Source organism: Miniopterus schreibersii, assembly GCF_964146895.1.
Source record: "Miniopterus schreibersii genome assembly, chromosome: 6".
In the NCBI taxonomy this organism is placed as follows: domain Eukaryota; kingdom Metazoa; phylum Chordata; class Mammalia; order Chiroptera; family Miniopteridae; genus Miniopterus; species Miniopterus schreibersii.
This window is the reverse complement of record NC_138107.1, coordinates 4,715,031-4,739,150: the sequence shown is the minus strand read 5'-3', so window position 1 is coordinate 4,739,150 and position 24,120 is coordinate 4,715,031. Positions and strand designations below refer to the sequence as shown.

Genomic DNA, 24,120 nt, shown 5'->3' with positions numbered 1-24,120 from the left:
GCAACATCCCCTTGACAAGGTATGGGTGAGCAGTGTTTGCTCAAGGGAAATCCTAATACCATTCAGTGTAAATGGCAACCCTTGGAAAAAATGTTTGATGGTATCTGTTAAATTTTGGTAAAATAAAGAGCCAGAAAAGAGATTGGCAAAAAAGGTTAATTCAGAAAATAATATCTGAATTGAATGGAAAGGAGAATATGAAAGAGAAATGGAATGTTTACATTTGGGCTACAATTTTGCATTAAAGAGACAGTGAGGTAGAAAGTTAAGAAGTAGATAATGAAGGGAAATAAAAGTAGAATGAAATGTACCAGTGGGATAAGTCTTTATCAGAATTCTAGTTGGAATATTGATGCAGAATGGTCAGTTTTCCTCCTCACACTTAGCATAGCCTTGAGTCTGGGTAGGACAAGCTGTCCCATAAAAGACCCTGCAAGATCCTTTTCCTAGTTCAGTTCTCTATGGTTAAACCAAATTAATTAGCATTCATTGGTTGTTATTTTGTGACTGCACCTGACCTTTTAAGGAAGAAAATTCCTGGAGATCCAATCATATCATATAACTTGAGTGAAATTTTCTGAGCACAGAAAGTAGATATTTCAGTAAGTTCCCCACCGCAACTAGTGTAATGTTGAGAAAGTAGCTAATGTTCAAACACATGTTTCTGCTCCTTGAACAAAGACACAAGACTCAATCCTACCCAGAAGGCAGCAGAAAAATACAAGTGGGCTCTTGCAGCATGGAAGGAGATTAAGAATGAAAACTGAGTCTAATTGCATGTCTATATTTGCTTTTGTTTTTCAGAAAATTGTCCAAAGAATGATGAAAATATTAAAATTTTGCCTGTAGTCCTCCTTGGAATAGTTTTTTTAATTATCTTTTACTGCTGTGGAACTAATGACAATAAAAAAGGTAAGATGTAAGAAATGGAAGGTAATAAATTATGCTAAAGTCAAAAAAATGAGTGAGACAATGAGAACGAGATGTTACCTGTTTAAGAAAAACAATAAAGTTCAAAATAATAACACAATGTTTTTCTTCTATTGCATATTTCAAGTGAATGTATTATAAATCTATAAATTACCATATTATGATGGTAAAGTTGACACTATTAAAAAAACAGAAATGAGGAAGATGTGAGAATTTGATGCAAATTTTTACTTAAAGTCAAATTTTCACCTGGCCCCCAATGGTCTCAGCCTGTTCATGGTCTCTAAAATCCTTCCCCATTGAATAACTGACTTCTCATATAAAGTTAGAAGGAATATCACTTAAATTCCCAAAGATTTTGATGTCTGTCTTGCTACCAGAATCATTCCCTTAGTATCTGTGACGAACCAAGCTGCGCTATTGAGGAAAACACCATGGCAAGGATCCCATGGCAGCCTCAGGCCAAGAGCCAGCAGGGAATTGAGGCCCTCAACCAAATAGCCATTCTGTTGGAATTCTGCCCATAGCCTTACAAATGGGCTTGGAAACAGGTTCTTCCCTAACCAGGTCGTAGTGGTGAACACCTTGATTGCAGCCTCTTGAAAATCCGTGAGGTACAGCATCCAATAAAGCCATACCGTGTTCCTGATCTACAGAAACCATTAGATAATAAATGTGTGTCCTTTTACAGCACACAGTTTGTGGTCATTTTTTATTTAGAAATATAAATAATACACATTTATTAATAATTTTCCTTGGAAAATAGGAATAACCTTGGAATAGATCCAGCAAAATGAGACACAAATTTTCCTAATTAAAATTCATATACAGTGAAAGAGGTGATTTTTATAAAATGAAAATATTTGATTGTGAAGTGGATACCTTGTTTAATTACCTACTCTTTTTAAATATATTTTTATAGGTCCTCATCAGTTTTTAAAATTTGCGGTTGATTCTCAAAATAATGGCCTTTACTCATTCTCCAATAAATTAAATAGATAACTTATTTATTTTCTTAATTTTATTTTTTAATTGCCTTGTGCATTTAACATTATTTTGTTTAGTGGTTAGAAAATCATATACCTTCCAAAGTGTTCCCCACTATATTTCAAGCACCCACCTGGCACCACACAAAGTTATTCCAATATTCTTGACCATGTTCCTTATGCTTTGCATCCCAGGGACTATTTTGGAACTACCAATTTGTACATGTGAATTCCATCACCTTTGTCACCTAACCCCAAGTCCCCTCCCCTCTGACATACATCAGACTGTCCTCTGCATCTCTAAGTCTTTTTGTGTTTTGTTTGTTCATATTGTTCTTTAGATTCCACATATAAGTGAAGTCATAGGCTATTTGTCTTTTTCTGACTGACTTATTTCACTTAGCATAACACCCTGTAAATCCACCCATGCTGTTGCAAATGGTAAGATTTTATTCTTTTCATGGCTGAGTAATATTCCATTGTATATATGTACCACCGTTGTAGATACACTCATCTTTAAGGGGCACTTAGGCTTTGTCCAGATCTTGGCTATTGTAAACAATGCTGCAATGAACATAGGGGAGCATACATTCTTTCAAATGATTGTGTTGGGTTTCCTCAGATATATACCCAGCAGTGTAATCTCTGGATTTTAAGGTAGTCCCTTTTTGATTTTTGAGGACTTTCCATTCAGTTTTCCATAGCTCCTGCATCATTCTGCATACGAGGAACAATTCACCGAGGTTCTCTTTTTTCCACATCCTCGCCAATACTTGTTGTTTGCTGATTTATTGGTGGTAGCCATTCTCACAGTTGTGAATGATATCTCATTATGATTTTAATTTGCATTTCTCTGATGGTTAGTGACATTGAGCATCTTTTCATATGTGTATTGTCCATGTGTATGTCATCTTTGGAGAAATGTCAATTCAGACCTTCTACCCAATTTTAAATTGGGCCTTTTGGGATTTTGAGTGTTGACTTATGAGTTCCTTATAAATTTTGAACATTAACACCTTAAGGATGTATCATTGGCAAATAATTTTTGCCATTCTGTAAGTTGTCTGTTCAGTTTGTTGATGGTTTCTGTTGTGGTGCAAAAAGTTCTTAGTTTGATGTTGTCCCATTTGTGTATTGTTGCTTTTTTACTACATGACCCAGGAATCCCAAGTCTGGGTATTTATCCGAAAAAGAAAAACACCATATTCATTGTGTTTTTAAATTCACTATGTGCATTATTTATAAAAATAACAAACATATGGAAGCAACCTAACTGTGCTTCAACAGAGAATTTGATAAAGAAGGTGTGTTATATATGTAAAGGGAAGTATTACTCAGTCATAAAAAGAATGAAATCTTGCCATTTGCTATACCACAGATGGACCTAGGGTGTACTATACTGAGTCAAACAAGTCAGACAGAGAAAAACAAATAGCATATGATTTCACTTCTAGATGGAATCTAAAAACAAAATATGCAAAGAACCAAAAGAGAAACAAACTCTTGTAGAGAAGAAACTGATGATTCCAGACAGGAGGGGGTTAGGGGCTGGGTGAAAACGTGAAGAGATTCGGAATTATAATTTGGGAGTTACAAAGTAGTCATGGCTTAAATATCCAGCATGGAGAATATAGTCAATAATATTGTGATAACCATGCATTGGGTCAGGTGGGTGCTAGACTTAAAGGAGAGATCACCATGTAAGTTAAACAGATGTCTAATCACTGTGCTGTGCACCTGAAACTTATAGAATATTGTATGTCAACTCTATTTGCAATATTTTAATTTAATAAATATGTAAATAGATGAAGCCAATGGCCATGAAATAAAGCTGACCAACTGAATATTGGGAACATAATTAATGTCAAAAAGACTTTACAAATTAGCAATCAAACTAATATTCTGAAAATGTTATATTTCACTAAATTAGCTCCATAGTCCTGCTTTTTATTTACTGTAGTAAAGGTCAGCACATAATGAGCTTTGTGCAGGAGGGGTGGCAAGGTGAAGGTGTGTGTTGATGTGTATGTGTGTGAATTTGTGTGTGTTTATCTGAAGCCTGGTAAAGTCAATATTAAATATGAATTTATTAGTAAATTTGAAATCTCTTTGTTTCTTTCCCAAGAAATTGACCTATACTTTTTTTTTTTCTTCCAGAGGAACTTCAGACAAGATTAGGTAAAATATACGGCATCCCTTTACTTTTGATCTCTTGTAAAACAGCTGGCTAATTTCTCTCTTTGCTATTTCCTGACTTTTATCTCTATGCCTTCCATTGGCCTATTCTCCTGATGTCTGCTCTTCCCACCCTAATTTTGGGACTGGTCTTCTCCTCTTTGGATTCTTGCCAATTTTTGTTTCCCTTCCCATTCCTGTTTCTTTCATTTTATACAATGATTTCCCTGTAAACTTTGGCTCCATCCATCTTGTAGAAAAGAGCCTGTTTCATTAAGATGTTAGTGAGATGAATGGTGTTAAACTTTTAGACACATGGTTTGAATAAGACATCTATGTAATATATATATATGTGTGTGTGTGTGTGTGTGTATGATGTATATTTCTGAGAAGGTCCCAACTTAGGACCTCTCACAGGTATTCCATGTTTCGGGCACCATTACTATAGAGTTGATGCTTCTCTAAATCCTGAGGAGACAACAGAAGACTCCAAAGCTGCAGTGACTTTTCTCTGTGCATTGTCTCTTCTAAGCCTGTGCTATAATTAATTTCTCATGTCATGGCATTTGTCAATTCTGAACAAGGGCATCACACATCCACTGACCTTGAATATTTAATCCCTGTATGCATGACCATATTTTCAAGTTGAAATAATATTTTTGTTGTTAAATTGATAGTATCAAAAACCCCAGAAACCAGGAGATGTGAGAATTTGATGCAAATTTTATCTTAAACTGAAATTTTCACCTGGTCCCCAGTGGTCTCAGCCTCTTCATGGTCTCTGTAATCCTCTCCCATTGAATAACTGTCCTCTGATCTCAAGTTTGATTGGATGTCACTTAAATTAGAAAATATTTTGGTGTCTCTCTTGCTAGCAGAATCTTTCCCTTACCATCCTTGACAAAGCAAGTTGCCATGTTGAGGAAAACACCATGGCAAGGATTGTATGGGCGCTCAGGCCAACAGCCAGTTGAGAATTGAGGCCCTCAACCAAATAGCCATTCTGTTAGAATTCTGCCCATAGCCATACACATGGGCTTGGAAACAGGTCCTTCCCTAACCAGGTCGTAGTGGTGAACACCTTGATTGCAGCCTCTTGAAAATCTGTGAGGTACAGCATCCAATAAAGCTATACCATGTTCCTGATCTACAGAAACCATTAGATAATAAATGTGTGTCCTTTTACGGCACACAGTTTGTGGTCATTTTTTATTTAGAAATATAAAAAATACACATTTATTAATAATTTTCCTTGGAAAATAGGAATAACCTTGGAATAGATCCAGCAAAATGAGACATAAGTATTCCTAATTAAAATTCATATACAGTGAAAGAGGTAATGTTTAAAAAATGAAAATATTTGTTTGTGAAGTGGATACCTTGTATAATTACCTACTCTTTTTGAATATATTTTTATTCGTCCTCATCAGTTTTTGAAAATTTCCAGTTGATTCTCAAAATAATGGCCTTTACTCATTCTCCAATAAATTAAATAGATAACTTATTTTCTTAATTTTATTTTTTAATTGCCTTGTGCATTTAACATTATTTTGTTTAGTGGTTAGAAAATCATATACCTTCCAAAGTGTTCCCCACTATATTTCAAGCACCCACCTGGCACCACACAAAGTTATTCCAATATTCTTGACCATGTTCCTTATGCTTTGCATCCCAGGGACTATTTTGGAACTACCAATTTGTACATGTGAATTCCATCACCTTTGTCACCTAACCCCAAGTCCCCTCCCCTCTGACATACATCAGACTGTCCTCTGCATCTCTAAGTCTTTTTGTGTTTTGTTTGTTCATATTGTTCTTTAGATTCCACATATAAGTGAAGTCATAGGCTATTTGTCTTTTTCTGACTGACTTATTTCACTTAGCATAACACCCTGTAAATCCACCCATGCTGTTGCAAATGGTAAGATTTTATTCTTTTCATGGCTGAGTAATATTCCATTGTATATATGTACCACCGTTGTAGATACACTCATCTTTAAGGGGCACTTAGGCTTTGTCCAGATCTTGGCTATTGTAAACAATGCTGCAATGAACATAGGGGAGCATACATTCTTTCAAATGATTGTGTTGGGTTTCCTCAGATATATACCCAGCAGTGTAATCTCTGGATTTTAAGGTAGTCCCTTTTTGATTTTTGAGGACTTTCCATTCAGTTTTCCATAGCTCCTGCATCATTCTGCATACGAGGAACAATTCACCGAGGTTCTCTTTTTTCCACATCCTCGCCAATACTTGTTGTTTGCTGATTTATTGATGGTAGCCATTCTCACAGTTGTGAATGATATCTCATTATGATTTAAATTTACATTTCTCTGATGATTAGTGACATTGAGCATCTTTTCATATGTGTATTGTTCATGTGTATGTCATCTTTGGAGAAATGTCAATTCAGACTCTCTACCCAATTTTAAATTGGGCATTTTGGGTTTTTTGGTGTTGAGTTATATGAGTTCTTTATTAAATTTGAACATTAACTCCTTAAGGATGTATCACTGGCAAATAATTTCTGCCATTCAGTAAGTTGTCTGTTCAGTTTGTTGATGGTTTCTGTTGCTGTGCAAAAAGTTCTTAGTTTGATGTTGTCCCATTTGTGTATTATTGCTTTTTTACTACATGACCCAGCAATCCCGTGTCTGGGTATTTATCAGAAAAAGAAGAACACCATATTCATTGTGTTTTTAAATTCACTGTGTGCATTATTTATAAAAATAACAAACATATGGAAGCAACCTAACTGTGCTTCAATAGAGAATTTGATAAAGAAAGTGTGTTTTATATGTAAGGGGAAGTATTATTTGGCCATAAAAAGAATGAAATCTTGCCATTTGCTGTACTACAGATGGACCTAGGGTGTACTATACTGAGTCAAACAAGTCAGACAGAGAAATACAAATAGCATATGATTTCACTTCTAGATGGAATCTAAAAACAAAATATGCAAAGAACCAAATGAGAAACAAACTCTTGTAGAGAACAAACTGATGATTGCGAAATAGGAGGGGGGTTTGTGGCTGGGTGAAAATGTGAAGGGATTAGGAAGTATAATTTGGGAGTTACAAGGTAGTCATGGCTTCTAAAGTCCAGCACGGAGTACATAATCAATAATATTATGATAATCATGTATTGGGTTAAGTGGATGCTGGACTGAACAGGGAGATCACCAAGTAAGTTACACAGCAGTCATGTCACTGTGCTGTACACTGGAAACTAATAGAATATAGTATGTCAACTATAGTTGGAATATTTTAATTTGATAAATATATAAATAAATGAAGCCTATAAGCATGCACTAAAGCTGACCAACTGAATAATGGGAACATTAATAGTTTCAAATGGATTTTCCAAATTAAGCAACAAACTAACATTCCTAAAATTTTGTATTTCATGACATTAGCTCCATATTCGTGCATGTTATTTTTTGTAGAAAATGTCAGCACATAATGAACTATGAGCGGGGGCGGGGCGGGGGCGGGGGCAGGGTGAAGGTTGTATTGATGTGTATGTATGCTTGTGAATTTGTGTGTGTTCATCTGGATCTAGGTAAATTCAAAATGAAATATGAATTCATTAGTACATTTGAAATCTCTTTGTTTCTTTCCCATGAAATTGACCTGTCTTTTTTTTCTTCCAGTGGAACTTCAGACAAGATTAGGTAAAATTTATGATATCCCCTTACTCTTGATCTCCTCTAAAACATCTGACTAATTTCCCTCTTTGCTCTTTCCTGACTTTTTACCTCTATGCTTTCCATTGGCCTGTCCTCCTGATCTCTGTTCTTCCCACCCTGATTTTGGGACTGGACTTCTCCTATTTGGAGATCTCGCATTTCTGTTTTCTATCTCCCCTCCCTTTCCATTCCTTGTGTTTCAGTTTATGCAATTATGGCCTGAAAACACTCGATATTTCTGTCTTGCAGAGAATTACCTGTTTAAAAAGTTGGTTTGATGAAGAGTGTTAAGCTGTTAGACATATGGTTTCCATAACATATATATTATATATATAAAAATATATTTACATAAATATTATATATGTATTCCTCAAACATATCGAAGCTGAGGACGTCTGTCAGATGTCCAACGTCTGGGGGCTGTTTACTCTGCAGCTGATACTTTGCCAAATCCTTAAGAGACAACAGAAGTCTCCAAACTTGCAGAGTTAAGTTTCTCTGACCATTGTCTGTCTAAAGCCTGAGTTATAATTAATATGTCATATCATTCACTGGCCAAGGGTGACCTGGGGCATGACTCTTCCAGTGCCCTTGACTATAAACCAGGTATTCCCAGGTATCTAAATAAATTTACCTCTTTTGAGGGGGATTTTAATAATATTTGACCAAATCAATTTTTTATTCTTTTGCATTTGTGTTGACACAGTTATCAAATGACAAACAGCACTCTACCAAAACAATGCAGGACTGGCTGAGGTGCTCGAATGGTCAGACTGTGGTCCCAAGGAGACAAGGTTGTGGGTTCAATTTCTGGTCAGGGCGCAAACCTAGATTTCAAGTTCAATCCACAGTCGGGGCAACTACAGGAAGCAAGAAAACAATGTTCCATGGTTCTCTGTGTTTGTGTTCCTCTCTCGTTGCTTTTCTTTTTCTTTAAAATCAATCAACACATTTTAAAAATCAGGCAATGAATGCACCAATAAGTGGACCACAAATATTTCCCTCTAACCCCACTCCCTTTAGCACTGTAAAAATCAATAAACAAGAATTAAAAATACAATTTGCAGATGGAGTAAATATCTTAAGGAACGCTGAAAAGTAATATATCTCTCATCTGGATGTTTTATGTGAAGAACACAAGAAAAAATTGACCACAGCGTTACTGGAAAAATACCCAAACCCTTAATCATTCAAACCTTAATATCCCCCTTTTATAATGACAAGTTCAATTCTATTTTTTACCTTGGGAAAGGTCTTTCAGAATATATTTCTTGCCCTGGCCAGTATCACTCAGTGGTTAGAGCCTTGGCAACTGCACCGAGAGGTCACAGGTTCCATTCCTGGTCAAGGGAATGTACAATTTCGGTCAGATAGATGCCTGTACTGTGTGCTTCCGCCTCATTGTTTAAGCACCATTGTCATGGAGAAATACAAGTTTGCTTTCCAATTTGAAAACGGTGATAGTCCCATGACAGAGGAAAGATTGATAATGCACATCCCAGAATTGCCGTTCTACCTCCCTCCTGGTTTTATTTCCTAATTTAGTTTCTTTTGCACAAGGCATGAGGGAGGTCAAGTGCCACTACCTCTGGTGTCTGAGACGTCCTTTGGCACCTTTTCTTTGAAATTGTGGCAAAGTTGGGTAAATTTCCACTGCAGAGGGAACCATGAAAAGGATACCAATGTTTGTTCTCCTCTCTCTCCCATATTGTGGTTTCATTTGGCATGACTTTTTTATTTCTTCCTTTACTTTTCAGGGCAGAGTGAACAGGACAGAGGCAAGTACCAGTTTCACTCAATTCTGTGAACTCCTGAGTTAAATGCTGAAATCGACAAAGTGTCTACAAAACTAATTTTAAAAGTTCTACCTATTGACAATTAAGGTCTATTGCAATTTCATTAAACTCAAAGATTTAAAACCATTAGACCTGCAAAAAGATTTGTGCCCACACATGATAGCCATTCACTTTCTCAAGGATCATCACATCTACTAAAGAGATTCCTTCAGGATTCATAGATTGACCTTTATTGGTACAAAATATACTACACCTAAAGTCACCTTGCTTAATTTAATATACATGTAAGAAGTTTGCAAACTTAAAATATCAATTTAAATATACTACTGCTAAGAATATATTTGTTCCAAAAGCATTCTACTTCATTATATAGGTGTTGTGGTCCAACCCTTCAATTTCCCAAGGACCTCCAGCCATCCATAGAGAAATGTGTATGGGGTAGAATTCTAGGTGGTCTCCCTGACACTCCACCAACATTTTCCGTTTATTTAGTCATTGGAGAGAATTCAGTTCTTTTTCTCCCTTTCCCAGGAAAAAAGGTGCTCTCCCCATCTTTTCAGTTTGGGTGTGTTCCGTGCTTCCTCTTTTTCTCATTATATTCATTGTACCAATTTACTTTCAGTGGCAATTTTCAACTGATCTGAATTGTCTATGTTTATTTCCCTTATATTTAGAAAAGTTTTCCATTTTCCTTTTCAGAAGAATTTCAGCAAGCTTTTGGTAACTTTTCTCAGACTGGCGCTCTTTAGTGACGCATTTCAAAGAAAATGTCTTTTTCTTGTCGTTATTTCATTCTCTAAATGGTTACCCAACCCTTCCTTTGCTCTTCTTTTTCTTTTTCATCTTGAATTTTAAAGTATCCCATTCATTTCTTTTTTTCCTTCTTTCCTTCAGTTGCAATATATTCTCAGGCTTCTCCTACCCCCAGATGGTCACTTTAATTCCATTTCAAAGCTGCTGAGATGAGGAGGATCGGGTTAAAGGAATGTGCTCGCTTCCTTTTAAGATATCTTGTAGGACACTTCCGTTCCCTTGGGCTCTCCAGCAGGTTCTCTGGATTGTGGTGCCCAAGGACAGGCCCAGGAAAATGTCCTAATTTTGAAGAGAAGGGATCAGTCATCAAAGTTTCAGATTTATGTTTCTTCTCCAATTGGAATTTTAAACACTCTGAACATACTGTAGTCATGTATAATCTTTTCTTTGTTTGTTTGTTTGTTTAAAATACTGCAGATGTCCCTTTTTCTCCACAATGATTCATTCCACCCCATCCCACACCCCTCCCCAGTCCCTCTCCACACCATGTCTGTGTCCTTGGGTTGTGAATATATGCCTATAAGTTCTTTGGTTACTCTCTCCCCCTCCACCCACCCACCCTCTTCCATCCCTCCCAGATTCGTCAGTATGTTACATGCTTCCCTGTCATTGAATTTATTGTGTTCATCAGTTTATGAAGTTCTTTAGATTGTATAATCCTGAGAAATGCTGTTCTACTTCCCTTGACCATATTCTCAAGTGATCCAAAGTATATAAATATTTTTTCAGGATTGTGCCTCCTGATATTCTCTTTTTGACAATAGTAATTACCCTTCTTTCATTTTTAATCATGTGATTATTAAGTCACCAAATTGCTCTTCCTTTGGGATCTTATACATATGTTTTTCACTCAAGTAAAACTCTAATATCTAAGTTTATGTTCTAAGATATTTCTACACCACTCTTTAGTACCCTACTCAGGAGTTATTGAAACCTTTCTGTCCCCACATATCACATGGTATTTTCTATAGTTGTGATGATTTCAGTGGAATGGATTTTCGAGATTTATTCTTTATTTATGGAGGGCACTTGACAGGCCACATTGCAGAAATAATCATTGGCATATGTGCATATTTAGTTGCATCTCCTTTACAATATTTAGATAACCTTTCTGGTATATGTGTGTTTAGATATTGTTTTCTCAGTGAAGAATCATGCACAATAAAGATCCAGTGAGAAACAGAATCTCTGTCAGAGAATCACAGGGCTTTCTCTCTCCTGCATTCAGCACCCATGTGAATTGATTACGGGAAGCTTCCTTCAGGAATGAGTTAACACAGAAGTTCAAGTGGAGTTTGCTTGGAAATTATTCTTTGGACAAGAACATTGTGGACACAGGCACCCGGAAGCCTGGCCTGTGTGCCTGCGGGCGCTCTGTGTCACTGCTCCCTCCCACAGCGTTTGTGCTGGCTTCATACAGTGCAGCTGCCTCAGGGATGAGACGGACCAATATTTCAGAAGCAGCCCATGATGACACTAAAGTTAAGAGACTTAATCATAGGAACACAAATTTTCAAATAGTTAAAGAATACCTTAACAATTAACCGCTGACATTAATATTTCTTTAAGTTTTATGTTATTTCACTAAATTTACCCCATTTTCCTCCTTCTTCTGTATTGAACATAATCTCTGGACAATAGTGAGCTCTGAGCCAGTGTCTTGGGGCCCAGGGGTGTGACGGTCAGTGCACAGGTGTGTGTGCAAGTGTGTTGTGTGTCCATCTGAAACCTGGTCAGCTCAAATATGAATTCAGTAGTAAGTTTAAATTCTCCTTGTGGTCCTTTCCCATGAAATTGACATTGATTTTTCCTTTCTTTTTCAGAGGAACTTCAGACAAGATTAGGTAAAATTTATGATTCCCTTTACTCTCGATCTCCTGTGAAACCTCTGGCTTCTCTCCCTCTTTACTATTTCCGGGCGTTTTACCTCGATGACTTCCATTGGCCTATTCTGATGTCTGCTCTTCCAAGCCTCATTTTGGGAACTGGTCTTTTCCTCTTTGGTTTCTTGCCATTTCTGTTTCCCTTCCCATTCCTGTTTCTTTCATTTTATACAATGATTTCCCTGTAAACTTTGGCTCCATCCATCTTGCAGAAAAGAGCCTGTTTCATTAAGAAGTTAGTGAGATGAATGGTGTTAAGCTGTTAGACACATGGTTTCTATCATACATCTATGTAAAATATATATGTGCGTGCGTGCGTGCGTGTGTGTGTATATGATGTATATTTCTGGAGAAAGTCCCAACTTAGGACCTCTCACAGGTATTCCATGTTTCGGGCTCCATTACTATAGAGTTGATGCTTCTCTAAATCCTGAGGAGACAACAGAAGACTCCAAACCTGCAGTGACTTTTCTCTGTGCATTGTCTCTTCTAAGCCTGTGCTATAATTAATTTCTCATGTCATGGCATTTGTCAGTTCTGAGCAAGGGCATCACTCATCCACTGACCTTGAATATTTAATCCCTGTATGCATGACCATATTTTCAAGTTGAAATAATATTTTTGTTGTTAAATTGATAGTATCAAAAACCCCAGAAACCAAGAAATGTGAGAATTTGATGCAAATTTTATCTTAAACTGAAATTTTCATCTGGTCCCCAGTGGTCTCAGCCTCTTCATGGTCTCTGTAATCCTCTCCCATTGAATAACTGTTCTCTGATCTCAAGTTTGATTGGATGTCACTTAAATTAGACAATATTTTGATGTCTCTCTTGCTAGCAGAATCTTTCCCTTACCATCCTTGACAAAGCAAGTTGCAATATTGAGGAAAACAACATCGGAAGGATCCTATGGCCGCCTCAGGCCAACAGCCAGTTGAGAATTGAGGCCCTCAACCAAATAGCCATTCTGTTGGAATTCTGCCCATAGCCTTACAAATGGGCTTGGAAACCGGTCCTTCCTTAACCAGGTCCTAGTGGTGAACACCTTGATTGCAGCCTCCTGAAAATCCGTGAGGTACAGCACCCAGGAAAGCTATACCATGTTTCTGATCCCCAGAAATCATTAGATAATAAATGTGTGTTCTTTTAGGCCCCAAAGTTTGTGGTCATTTGTTATTTAGAAATATAAGAAATACTAGTTTTATTAATCATTATCCTTGGAAAATACAAATAATCTTGGTATACCTCCAGCACAATGAGACATAAAAATATCCTAATTAAAATTCATCTACAGTGAAGCCAGTGATTTTTTAAAAAATGAAAAGATTTGTTTGTGAGGTGGACACCTTGTTTAATTACTCACTCTAGATATATTTTTATTGGCCTTTTTATTGGTTTTTATCAGTTTTTAAAATTTGAGGTTAACTCTCATAATGACTATTATTTATTCTGCAACGAAAATTAATAGATAAATTATTTATGTTCTTAATTTTATTTTTCTATTACAGTTTTCATTTAACATTATTTTGTATAGCGGTTAGATAATCATATACTTTTCAGAATGTTTCCCAGGATATTTTAAGTACCCACCTAGCACCACACACTGTTGTTACAATATTGTTGACTATGTTCCTTATGCTTTACTTCTCAGGGACTATTTTGGAACTACCAATTTGTACATCTTAATCCCATCACCTTTGTCATGTAACCCCCAAGTCCCCTCCCGTCTGACATACATCAGTCTGTTCTCTGTACCTATAAGTCTGTTTGTATTTTCTTTGTTCATATTTTTCTTCAGATATAAGTGAAATTATATGCTAATTGTCCTTTTTCTGACTGACTTATTTCACTTAGCATAACACTCTCTAAATCCATCCATGCTGTTTTAGATGGTAAGATTTTATTCTTTTTCACAGCTGAGTAATATTCCATTGTATATGTGTACCGCAGTTCTAGATCCACCCATCTTTTGAAGGGCACTTAGGTTTTTTCCATATCTAGGCTATTGTAAACAATGTTGCATTGAACATGAGGGAGTATACATTCTTTCCAATTAGTGTTTTATGTTTCCTCATATATATACCCAGGAGTGGAATCTCTGGGTTATAAAGTAGTTTAATTTTTAATTTTTGAGGACTCTCCATACTGTTTTCCATAGTTCCTGAACCAGTCTGCATTTCCATCAACAGTGCACAAGGGTTCCCTTTTTTCCACATCCTTGCCAGCACTTGTTGTTTGTTCATTTATTGATAATAGCCATTCTCACAGGTGTGAAGTAATATCTCCCTATGATTTTAATTTGCATTTCTATCATGATTAGTGACACTGAGCATCTTTTCATATGTGTATGGTCCATGCGTATGTCTTCTTTGGAGAAGTGTCCATTCAGGCCCTCTGCCCTATTTTGAATTGGGCAGTTTGGGTCTTTTTGGTGATGAGTCATATGAGTTCTTTATAAGTTTTCAATATTAAACCCTTATGGATGTCTTATTGGCAAATAATTTCTGTCATTCTGTAAGCTGTCTTTTCAATTTGTTGATGGTTTCTGTTGCTGTGCAAAAACTTCTTAGTTTGATGTAGTTCCATTTGTGTATTATTTCTTATGTTGGCTCATGACCCAGCAATCCCATGTCTGGGTATTTACCCAAAAAAGAAAAACAAACATTATATTTATTGCAGCACTATTTATAAAAATAGCCAACATATGGAAGCAACTTAAGTGTGCTTCATTAGAGAATTGGATAAATAACATGTGTTACAAATGTTTAAGGAAGTATTACTCAGCCATAAAAAGAAATGAAATCTTTCCATTTGCTACACCATAGATGGATCTAGAGTGTATTATGCTGAGTAAAATAAGTCTAACAGGGAAAATCAAATAGCTTTTGATTTCAATTTTATGTGGAATCTAAAAACAAAATAGGCAAAGAACCAAACGAGAAACAAACTCATGTAGAGAACAAACTGATGATTGCGAAATAGGAGGCGGTTTTGTGGCTGGGTGAAAATGTGAAAGGATTAGGAAGTATAATTTGGGAGTTACAAAGTAGTCACGGCTTAAATATCGAGCATGGAGAATATAATTAATAATATTGTGATAACTATACATTGGGTCATGGGGGTGGTATACTTAAAGGGGAGATCACCAAGTAAGTTACTCAGATGCCTAATCCCTATGCTGTACACCTGAAATTAATAGAATATTGTATGTCAACTTTATTTGGAATATTTTAATTTAATAAATATATAAATAAATGAAGGCAATGTCCATGAACTAAAGCTGACCAACTGAATAATAGGAACATAATTAATATCAAAGGCATTTTAAAAATTAACGAACTAATATCCCGAAAAGTTTATATTTCATTAAATGAGCTCCATGTTCCTGCTTTTTATTTATTGTAGAATGTATCAGCACATAATGAGCTATGAGCCAGTGTGTTTGGATGGGAGTTGGGATAGTGGGTGTTGGTGTGTATGTTTGAATTTGTGTGTGTTTATCTGAAACCTGCTAAAGTCAATATTAAATATGAATTCATTAGTAAATTTAAATTCTCCTTGTGTTTCTTTCTCACGAAATTGACCTTTCCTTTTTTTTCCAGGGGAACTTCAGAAAAGATCAGGTAAAATTTATAATATCCCTTTACTCTTGATCTATAAAACCTTTGACTTCTTTCCCTCTTTGCTATTTCCTGACTTTTTACCTCTATGCCTTCCATTGACCTACCCTCCTGATGTCTGCTCTTCCCACTCTAATTTTGGGAACTGGACTTCTCCTACTTGGCATTCTCGCCATTTCTGTTTCCCTTCCCATTCCTCGTTCTTTCATTTTGTACAATGATTTCCCTGTAAACTTTGGCGGCATCCATCTTGCAGAAAATTGCCCGTTTCATTAAAATGTTAGTGAGATGAATGGTGTTAAGCTGTTAGACACATGGTTTCTATTATACATATATGTAATATATGTGTGTGTTTTTTTCTGTGTGTATTATGTATATTTCTGGAAAATATACAAACTTAGGACCTCTCACAGGTATTCCACGTTTGGAGTCCATTACTGTACAGTTGATAGTTCTCCAATCCTGAAGAGACAACAGAAGACTCCAAAGTTGCATTTACTTTTCTCTGTTCATTTTCTTTTCTAAGTCTGTGCTATAATTAATTTCTCATATTATTCATTTGTCAATTTTGAACTGGGGCATCACTCATCCACTGACCTTGAATATGTAATCAGTGTATCGGTTACCATGATTTGAAGATAAAATAATATCTTTGTTGTTCAATGGATAATTCCAGAATAAACAAAAGCAAACAAAAAAACAGAAATCAGGAAGATGTGAGAATTTGATGCAAATTGTATCTTAAACTCAAATTTTCACCTGGTTCCCAAAGGTCTCAGCCTCTTCATGGACTGTGTAATCTGCTCCCATTGAATAATTTTCCTCTGATGTGAAATTTGAAGGAATATCACTTAAATTTCAAAAGATGTTGATGTCTGTCTTCTTAACAGAATCCTCCCTTACTATTCCATACAAAGCAAGTTACTATGTTGGGGAAAACTCCATGGCAATGATCCCATGATAGTTTCAGGCCAATAGCCAGCTGGGAATTGAGGCCCTCAACCAAATAGCCATTCTGTTGGAATTCTGCCCATAGCCATAGAATGGGCTTGGAAACCGGTCCTTCCCTAACCAGGTCCTAGTGGTGAACACCTTGATTGCAGCCTCCTGAAAATCCCTGAGGTACAGCACCCAGTAAAGCTGTACCGTGCTCCAGATCCACAGAAACCATTAGATAATAAATGTGTGTTCTTTAGGCCACAGAGTTTGTGGTCATTTGTTATTTAGAAATATAACAAATACAAGTTTTATTAATCATTATCCTTGGAAAATAGGAATAACCTTGGAATAGCTCCAGCAAAATGACACATAAAAACATCCTAATTAAAATTCATGTACAGTGAAGCCAGTGATTTTTAAAAGAGAAAATATTTGTTTGTTAAATGGACCCCTTTGTTTAATTACCTACCCGTTATAGATATATTTTTATTGGTCTTCATCAGTTTTTAAAATTTGAGGTTGATTCTCATAATAATGACTATTACTCAGTCTCCAACAAAATTAAATAGATAAATTACTTATTTTCTTAATTTTATTTTTCAATTACAGTTTGCATTTAACATTATGTTGTATAGTGGTTAGGAAAGCATATACTTTTCAAAGCGTTTTCCACGATATTTCAAGTACCCACCCGGCACCACACACTGTTATTTCAATATTGTTGACTATGTTTATTATGCTTTACACCCCAGTGAGTATTTTGGAATGACCCATTTGTACATCTTAATCCCATCACCTTTGTCACATAACCTCTAAATCCCCTCCCCTCTGACATACATCAGTCTGTTCTCTGTATCTATAAGTCTGTTTGTATTCTGTTTGTTCATAATGTTCTTTAGATTCCACATATAAGTGAAATCATATGCTATTTGTCTTTTTCTGACTGATTTATTTCACTTAGCATAACACCCTCTAAATCCATTCATGCTGTTGCAAATGGTAAGATTTTATTCTTTTTTATGGCTAAGTGATATTCCATTGTGTAAATGTATCGCAGGTTTTTCATCCACTCATCAACTGATGAGCTCCTGGGCTGCTTCCATATCTTGACTATTGTAAATAACACTGCAGTGAACCTAGGGGTGCATATATTCTTTTGAATTAGTGTTTTAGGTTTCTTTGGATATATTTCCAGAAGTGGAATCCCTGAGTCACAAGGCAGCTCCATTTTTACGTTTTGAGGAACCTCCATACCGTTTTCCACAGTGGACGCACCAGTCTGCATTCCCACCAGCAGTGCACTAGGGTTCCCCTTTCTCCACACCCTCACCAGCATGTGCCATTTGTTGATTTGTTGATGGAGCCATTCTGACAGGTGTGAAGTGATATCTCATTGTGGTTTTAATTTGCATCTCTCTGATGATTAGTGAAGTTGAGCATCTTTTCATATGTGTATTGTCCATTTGTATGTCCTCTTTGGAGAAGTGTCTATTCACGTCCTTTGCCCATTTTTTAATTGGATTATTTTATTGTTTTGGTGTTGAGTTGTATGAGTTTTTTATAAATTTTGGCTATTAACCCTCATCAGATATATCATTGGGAATATAAATGAAGATTTCTTATAGAAAATTTACACACATTGCATATTCCATTTTCCCCCATAAACATAAAAAGTATACTTACTAAGAGGCACAAATGTTGGTACATGTACCTGAACTCAATATTTAAGAATAACAATCTATTTTATCATGTTTTCAAAAAACAATAAGTGGCCATTTAAAAGTTAGGAAATATTTCACACCCCTAAGAAATATTGAATCATGAGTTTCTATAGAAAGCAAGTTGTGCTTCTAATGAAGCCATAATTGAGTCTGTGAAACAGAAGTAATAGAGAAATTCAGATGCACTGGATGGAACATGAACAAATTACCTAAAAACTGGTAGAAAGTTCTGGCATCCACGAGAAAAGGAAAGATGGGGGACTTAGAAGTGGAAAGCAAGAAGGAAAACAATGTTGCTTTATCTCTAAGAATGAGAATAACGTTTGTCAAATAAAAGTTGACGGTTTTGTTGAAGCTCATCTTACAGGAAAAAAAGAAAACTAAAGCCCATTATAAATGATAGTCCTTATATGTTATGGATAGAAATCTATACTATTTCTGAATTAAAATTATTTTATTCCAAACTATGGATTTTCTTTTCATTGTCTTTCAAACATAGCAGTTTTTAATTTTAATGAGGTTTAATGTATCGGTTTTTTCTTTTGTGGACTGTGCTTTTGTTCTTATATCCAAGAAATCAGTACTTAATCCAAGGTCACAAAATTCCCTTCTATGTTTTCTATTATACCTTTCACAGGATGAGGTTCAACATATATGTCTATAAATGTAATTAAATTTGTGTACAGTTCAAGGTTTAGATCAAAGTTTTATTTTTATATGGATATCCATGTTTATCTATCTACTGTCTTGCTACCTTTGTTGATAGTCAGTTGTTTATATGTGTGGAGGTCTATTTCTGGACTGTATTAAATTTATCTATTTGTTTTATTTTTTACACCAATGCTACACTGTGTTCATTATTGTAACTGTATAATTAATCTTGAATTGCAGTAATAGTACTCTCTCAATTTTGTTTTTGGTCTTCTTTTTGTCTTGGTTATTGTAAGTCTTGAATTTCCATGTGAGTTTTAGAGTTCTCATGTCAATTTCAACAGAAAAATTTGCTTAGATTTCAGTTGTGACACATTGAATCTATAGATCAATTTGGAGAGATTTGATATTCTAACATATTGAGTATTTTAATCCATAAACATCCATTTATTTAGGAACCATCATCAATGTATTTAGGTATTCTTTAATTACTTCTAGGTAGTTTTCATGCTGAGATGGTTTCCTCACATGAATGTGCCATTCAGTACTTGCCAGAAGAGTCAGGATGGACCCTCTGCAGATCTTTTGAGTCCTCTCCTTGAGCATCTGTTTCCACTATCAATGCCTTGGTCAACCAGACTCTCAATTCTGTCCCCTCAATTTAGGGAGTTGCCAAGTCTTTCCCTATATTCTCCCCCTGTTGTCACCTCTTCCAGTCATAATTTATTTGGCTTTGTCATAATTTATTTCATTTCATTTATTACATCTTACCTTTTTTCCAGACTATACTTATGCACTCTGGAAACTCTATCTTTAGAGAGTAAGCTGTGGCAACTTTAGGTTTTACTCCATTTGTTTCCTATCTCTGGTGAGAAAATAAATACAGCTGGTGCTATTTTATCATGACTGGAATCAGAAATCTTGAACCAATTTTAAAACCATTTCAACCAAACAATGTTTTTAATAAAAAATTTTAAAGCATATGTTCTGGAGTTGTGGCATGTTTAAATTAGAATCACAGAACATCCTTTTAAAAATAAAATAGTTCAAACTGTGATTTTAGAAAATAAATTCAAAATGTGAAAAATTTTAAGTTTTGTTTATGTGAGCAGTTTGCCCAAATTCATTGGAAAGATCAATTACGTGTGTAAAAGAATCCAAGACTGACAAGCAGCTCTGAAATGTGTCATCAATGAGTTTTCTCAAGTTGCTTAAGTTTAAACAAAGTGTTAAGGAGGAAAAACTGAAATAAATCTGGGAAATATAAAAAATCAATACATATTCAAACTAAACATGAGAGTAGAAAGGTTTGATGGGCTGTGTTGCCAAACAAAGGTAGTAGATCTGTTAGTGCAGTCTGTCAATACAGTATTCACAAAGGAGCTTTCAAGGTTTATAGGAGGGTGATCTCTCTTCTCAGGCCAGGGGAAAAGAGGCCTTGGGTAAGCATGCAACATCCCCTTGACAAGGTATGGGTGAGCAGTGTTTGCTTAAGGGAAATCCTAATACCATTCAGTGTAAATGGCAACCCTTGGAAAAAATGTTTGATGGTATCTGTTAAATTTTGGTAAAATAAAGAGCCAGAAAAGAGATTGGCAAAAAAGGTTAATTCAGAAAATAATATCTGAATTGAATGGGAAGGAGAATATGAAAGAGAAATGGAAGGTTTGCACTTGGGCTACAATTCTGCGTTAAAGAGACAATGAGGTAGAAAGTTAAGAAGTAGATAATGAAGGGAAATAAAAGTAGAATGAAAGATACAAGTGGGATAAGTCTTTATCAGAATTCTAGTTGGAATATTGATGCAGAATGATCAGTTTTCCTCCTCACACTTAGCATAGCCTTGAGTCTGGGTAGGACAAGCTGTCCCATAAAAGACCCTGCAAGATCCCTTTCCTAGCTCAGTTTTCTATGGTTAAACTAAATTAAGCAAGCATTCACTGGTTATTATTTTGTGACTGCACCTGACCTTTTAAGGAAGAAAGTTCCTGGAGATCCAACCATATATAACTTGAGTAAAACTTTTTGAGCACAGAAAGTATATGTTTCTATAAGTTTCCCATAGCTAGTGTAAAGTTGTGAAAGTAGCTGATGTTCAAACTCATATTTCTCTCTTTGAACAAAGACACAAGTCTTAGACCTACCCAGATGGGAGCAGAAAATTACAAGTGGGCTGTTGCAGGGTGAAAGGAGACAAAGAATGAAAACTGAGTCTAACTGCATGTCCACATTTGGTTTTGTCTTTCAGAAAATTTTTCAAAGAATCATCAAATTATCATAATTCTGCTTGGAATCATCACTGCAATACTTTCATTATTTATAATTATATTATGCAAATGTTGCATAAAAAATAAAAATAAAAAAGGTAAGGTGTCATAAATGGAAGGCAATGAATTCTACTCAACCCAACAAAATGAGTGGGACAGTGAGAATGAGATGTTACCAGTTTAAGAAAAACAATAAAGAACAAAATAATAACAATGTTTTTCTTCTATAGCATATTTCAATCAAATATATAATCTGTCTATATATGACCATATTTTGAAGTTAAAGAATATTTTTGTTGTTAAAGTTGTTACTACTGAAAAAACAGACCAGGAAAATGTGAGAATTTGATGCAAATTTTACCTTAAACTCAAATTTTCATCTGGTCCCCAAGACTCTCAGCCTCTTCATGGCCTGAGTAATCCTTTCCCATTGAATGGCTTCTGATATGAAGTTTGAAAGGATATTATAAAATTACAAAAGATTTTGATGTCTGGTTTGCTAGCAGAATCTCTCCCTTACTTTTATTGACAAATCATGTTGTTATGTTGAAGAAAACACCATGCAGCCATCCCATGGCAGCCTCAGGCCAACAGCCAGTTGAGAATTGAGGCCCTCAACCAAACAGCCATTCTGTTGGAATTCTGCCCATAGCCATACACATGGGCTTGGAAACAGGTCTTTCCCTAACCAGGTCGTAGTGGTGAACACCTTGATTGCAGCCTCTTGAAAATCCGTGAGGTACAGTATCCAATAAAGCTATACCGCGTTCCTGATCCACAGAAACCATTAGATAGTAAATGTGTGTCCTTTTAAGGCACAAAGTTTGTGGTCATTTGTTATTTAGAAATATAACTAATACAAATTTATTAATAATTATCCTTGGAAAATAGGAATAACGTTGGAATAGCTACAGCAAAATGAGACACAAATCTTCCTAATTAAAATTCATATACAGTGAAAGAGGTGATTTTTATAAAATGAAAATATTTGTTTGTGAAGTGGATACCTTGTATAATTACCTACTCTTTTTAAATATATTTTTATTGGTCCTGATCAGTTTTTGAAAATTTGCAGTTGATTCTCAAAATAATGGCTATTACTCATTCTCCAATAAATTAAATAGATAACTTATTTATTTCCTTAATTTTATTTTTTAATTGGCTTGTGCCTCTAACATTATTTTGTTTAATGGTTAGAAAATCATATACCTTCCAAAGTGTTCCCCACTATATTTCAAGTACCCACCTGGCACCACACAAAGTTATTCCAATATTCTTGACCATGTTCCTTATGCTTTGCATCCCAGGGACTATTTTGGAACTACCAGTCTGTACATGTGAATTCCATCACCTTGGTCACCTAACCCCCAAGTCCCCTCCCCTCTGACATACATCAGACTGTCCTCTGCATCTCTAAGCCTTTTTGTGTTTTGTTTGTTCATATTGTTCTTTAGATTCCACATATAAGTGAAGTCATAGGCTATTTGTCTTTTTCTGACTGACTTATTTCACTTAGCATAACACCCTCTAAATCCACCCATGCTGTTGCAAATGGTAAGATTTTATTCTTTTCATGGCTGAGTAATATTCCATTGTATATATGTACCACCGTTGTAGATACACTCATCTTTAAGGGGCACTTAGGCTTTGTCCAAATCTTGGCTGTTGTAAACAATGCTGCAATGAACATAGGGGAGCACGCATTCTTTCAAATGATTGTGTTGGGTTTCCTCAGATATATACCCTGCAGTGTAGTCTCTGGATTTTAAGGTAGTCCCTTTTTGACTTTTGAGGACTCTCCATTCTGTTTTCCATAGCTCCTGCACCATTCTGCATACCAGGAACAATTCACAGAGGTTCTCTTTTTTCCACATCCTGGCCAATACTTGTTTGCTGATTTATTGATGGTAGCCATTCTCATAGTTGTGAATGATACCTCATTATGATTTTAATTTGCATTTCTCTGATGATTAGTGACATTGAGCATCTTTTCATATGTGTATTGTCCATGTGTATGTCATCTTTGGAGAAATGTCAATTCAAAGCCTCTACCCAAGTTTAAATTGGGCATTTTGGGTTTTTTGGTGTTGAGTTACATGAGTTCTTTATTAATTTGGGGTATTAACCCCTTATGCATGTAATAATATCTGCCTTTGACTAAGTTGCCTTTTCATTTTGTTGATGGTTTCTGATGCTGTGCAAAACCTTCATATTTTGATGTAGTTCCATTTGTGTATTATTTCTTAGGTTGGCTCATGACCCAGCAAACCCATGTCTGGGTATTTATCCAATAAAGAAAAATACTATATTCATTGCAGCACCATTTATAAAAGTAGCCAACATATGGAAGCAACCTAAGTGTGCTTCAGTAGAGAATTGGATAAAGAATATATGTTACATATGTACAAGGAAGTATTACCCAGCAATAAAAAGAAATGAAATCTTTCCATTTGCTACACCACAGATGGACATAGAGTGTACTATGCTGAGTAAAACAAGGCAGACAGAGAAAAATAAATAGCATATGATTTCAATTCTATGTGGAATCTAAAAACAAAATAGGCAAACAACCAAACCAGAAACAAACTCATGTAGAGAACAAACTGATGATTGCGAAATAGGAGGGGGGTTTGTGGCTGGGTGAAAATGTGA

General features: G+C 35.6%; 1 protein-coding gene across 1 annotated transcript in view; it reads left to right on the top strand.

Annotated features, from left to right (window-relative positions):
• Positions 1-24,120, top strand: part of LOC308558388 (uncharacterized protein) — a 140,525-nt gene that overhangs the window by 70,273 nt on the left and 46,132 nt on the right. The window contains exons 7-13 of the mRNA XM_081140052.1: positions 805-912; positions 4,074-4,094; positions 7,744-7,764; positions 9,537-9,557; positions 12,212-12,232; positions 15,873-15,893; positions 21,450-21,566. Coding sequence (XP_080996178.1) covers positions 805-912; positions 4,074-4,094; positions 7,744-7,764; positions 9,537-9,557; positions 12,212-12,232; positions 15,873-15,893; positions 21,450-21,566 — 330 coding nt within the window. The remainder of the gene's footprint in view (positions 1-804; positions 913-4,073; positions 4,095-7,743; positions 7,765-9,536; positions 9,558-12,211; positions 12,233-15,872; positions 15,894-21,449; positions 21,567-24,120) is intronic.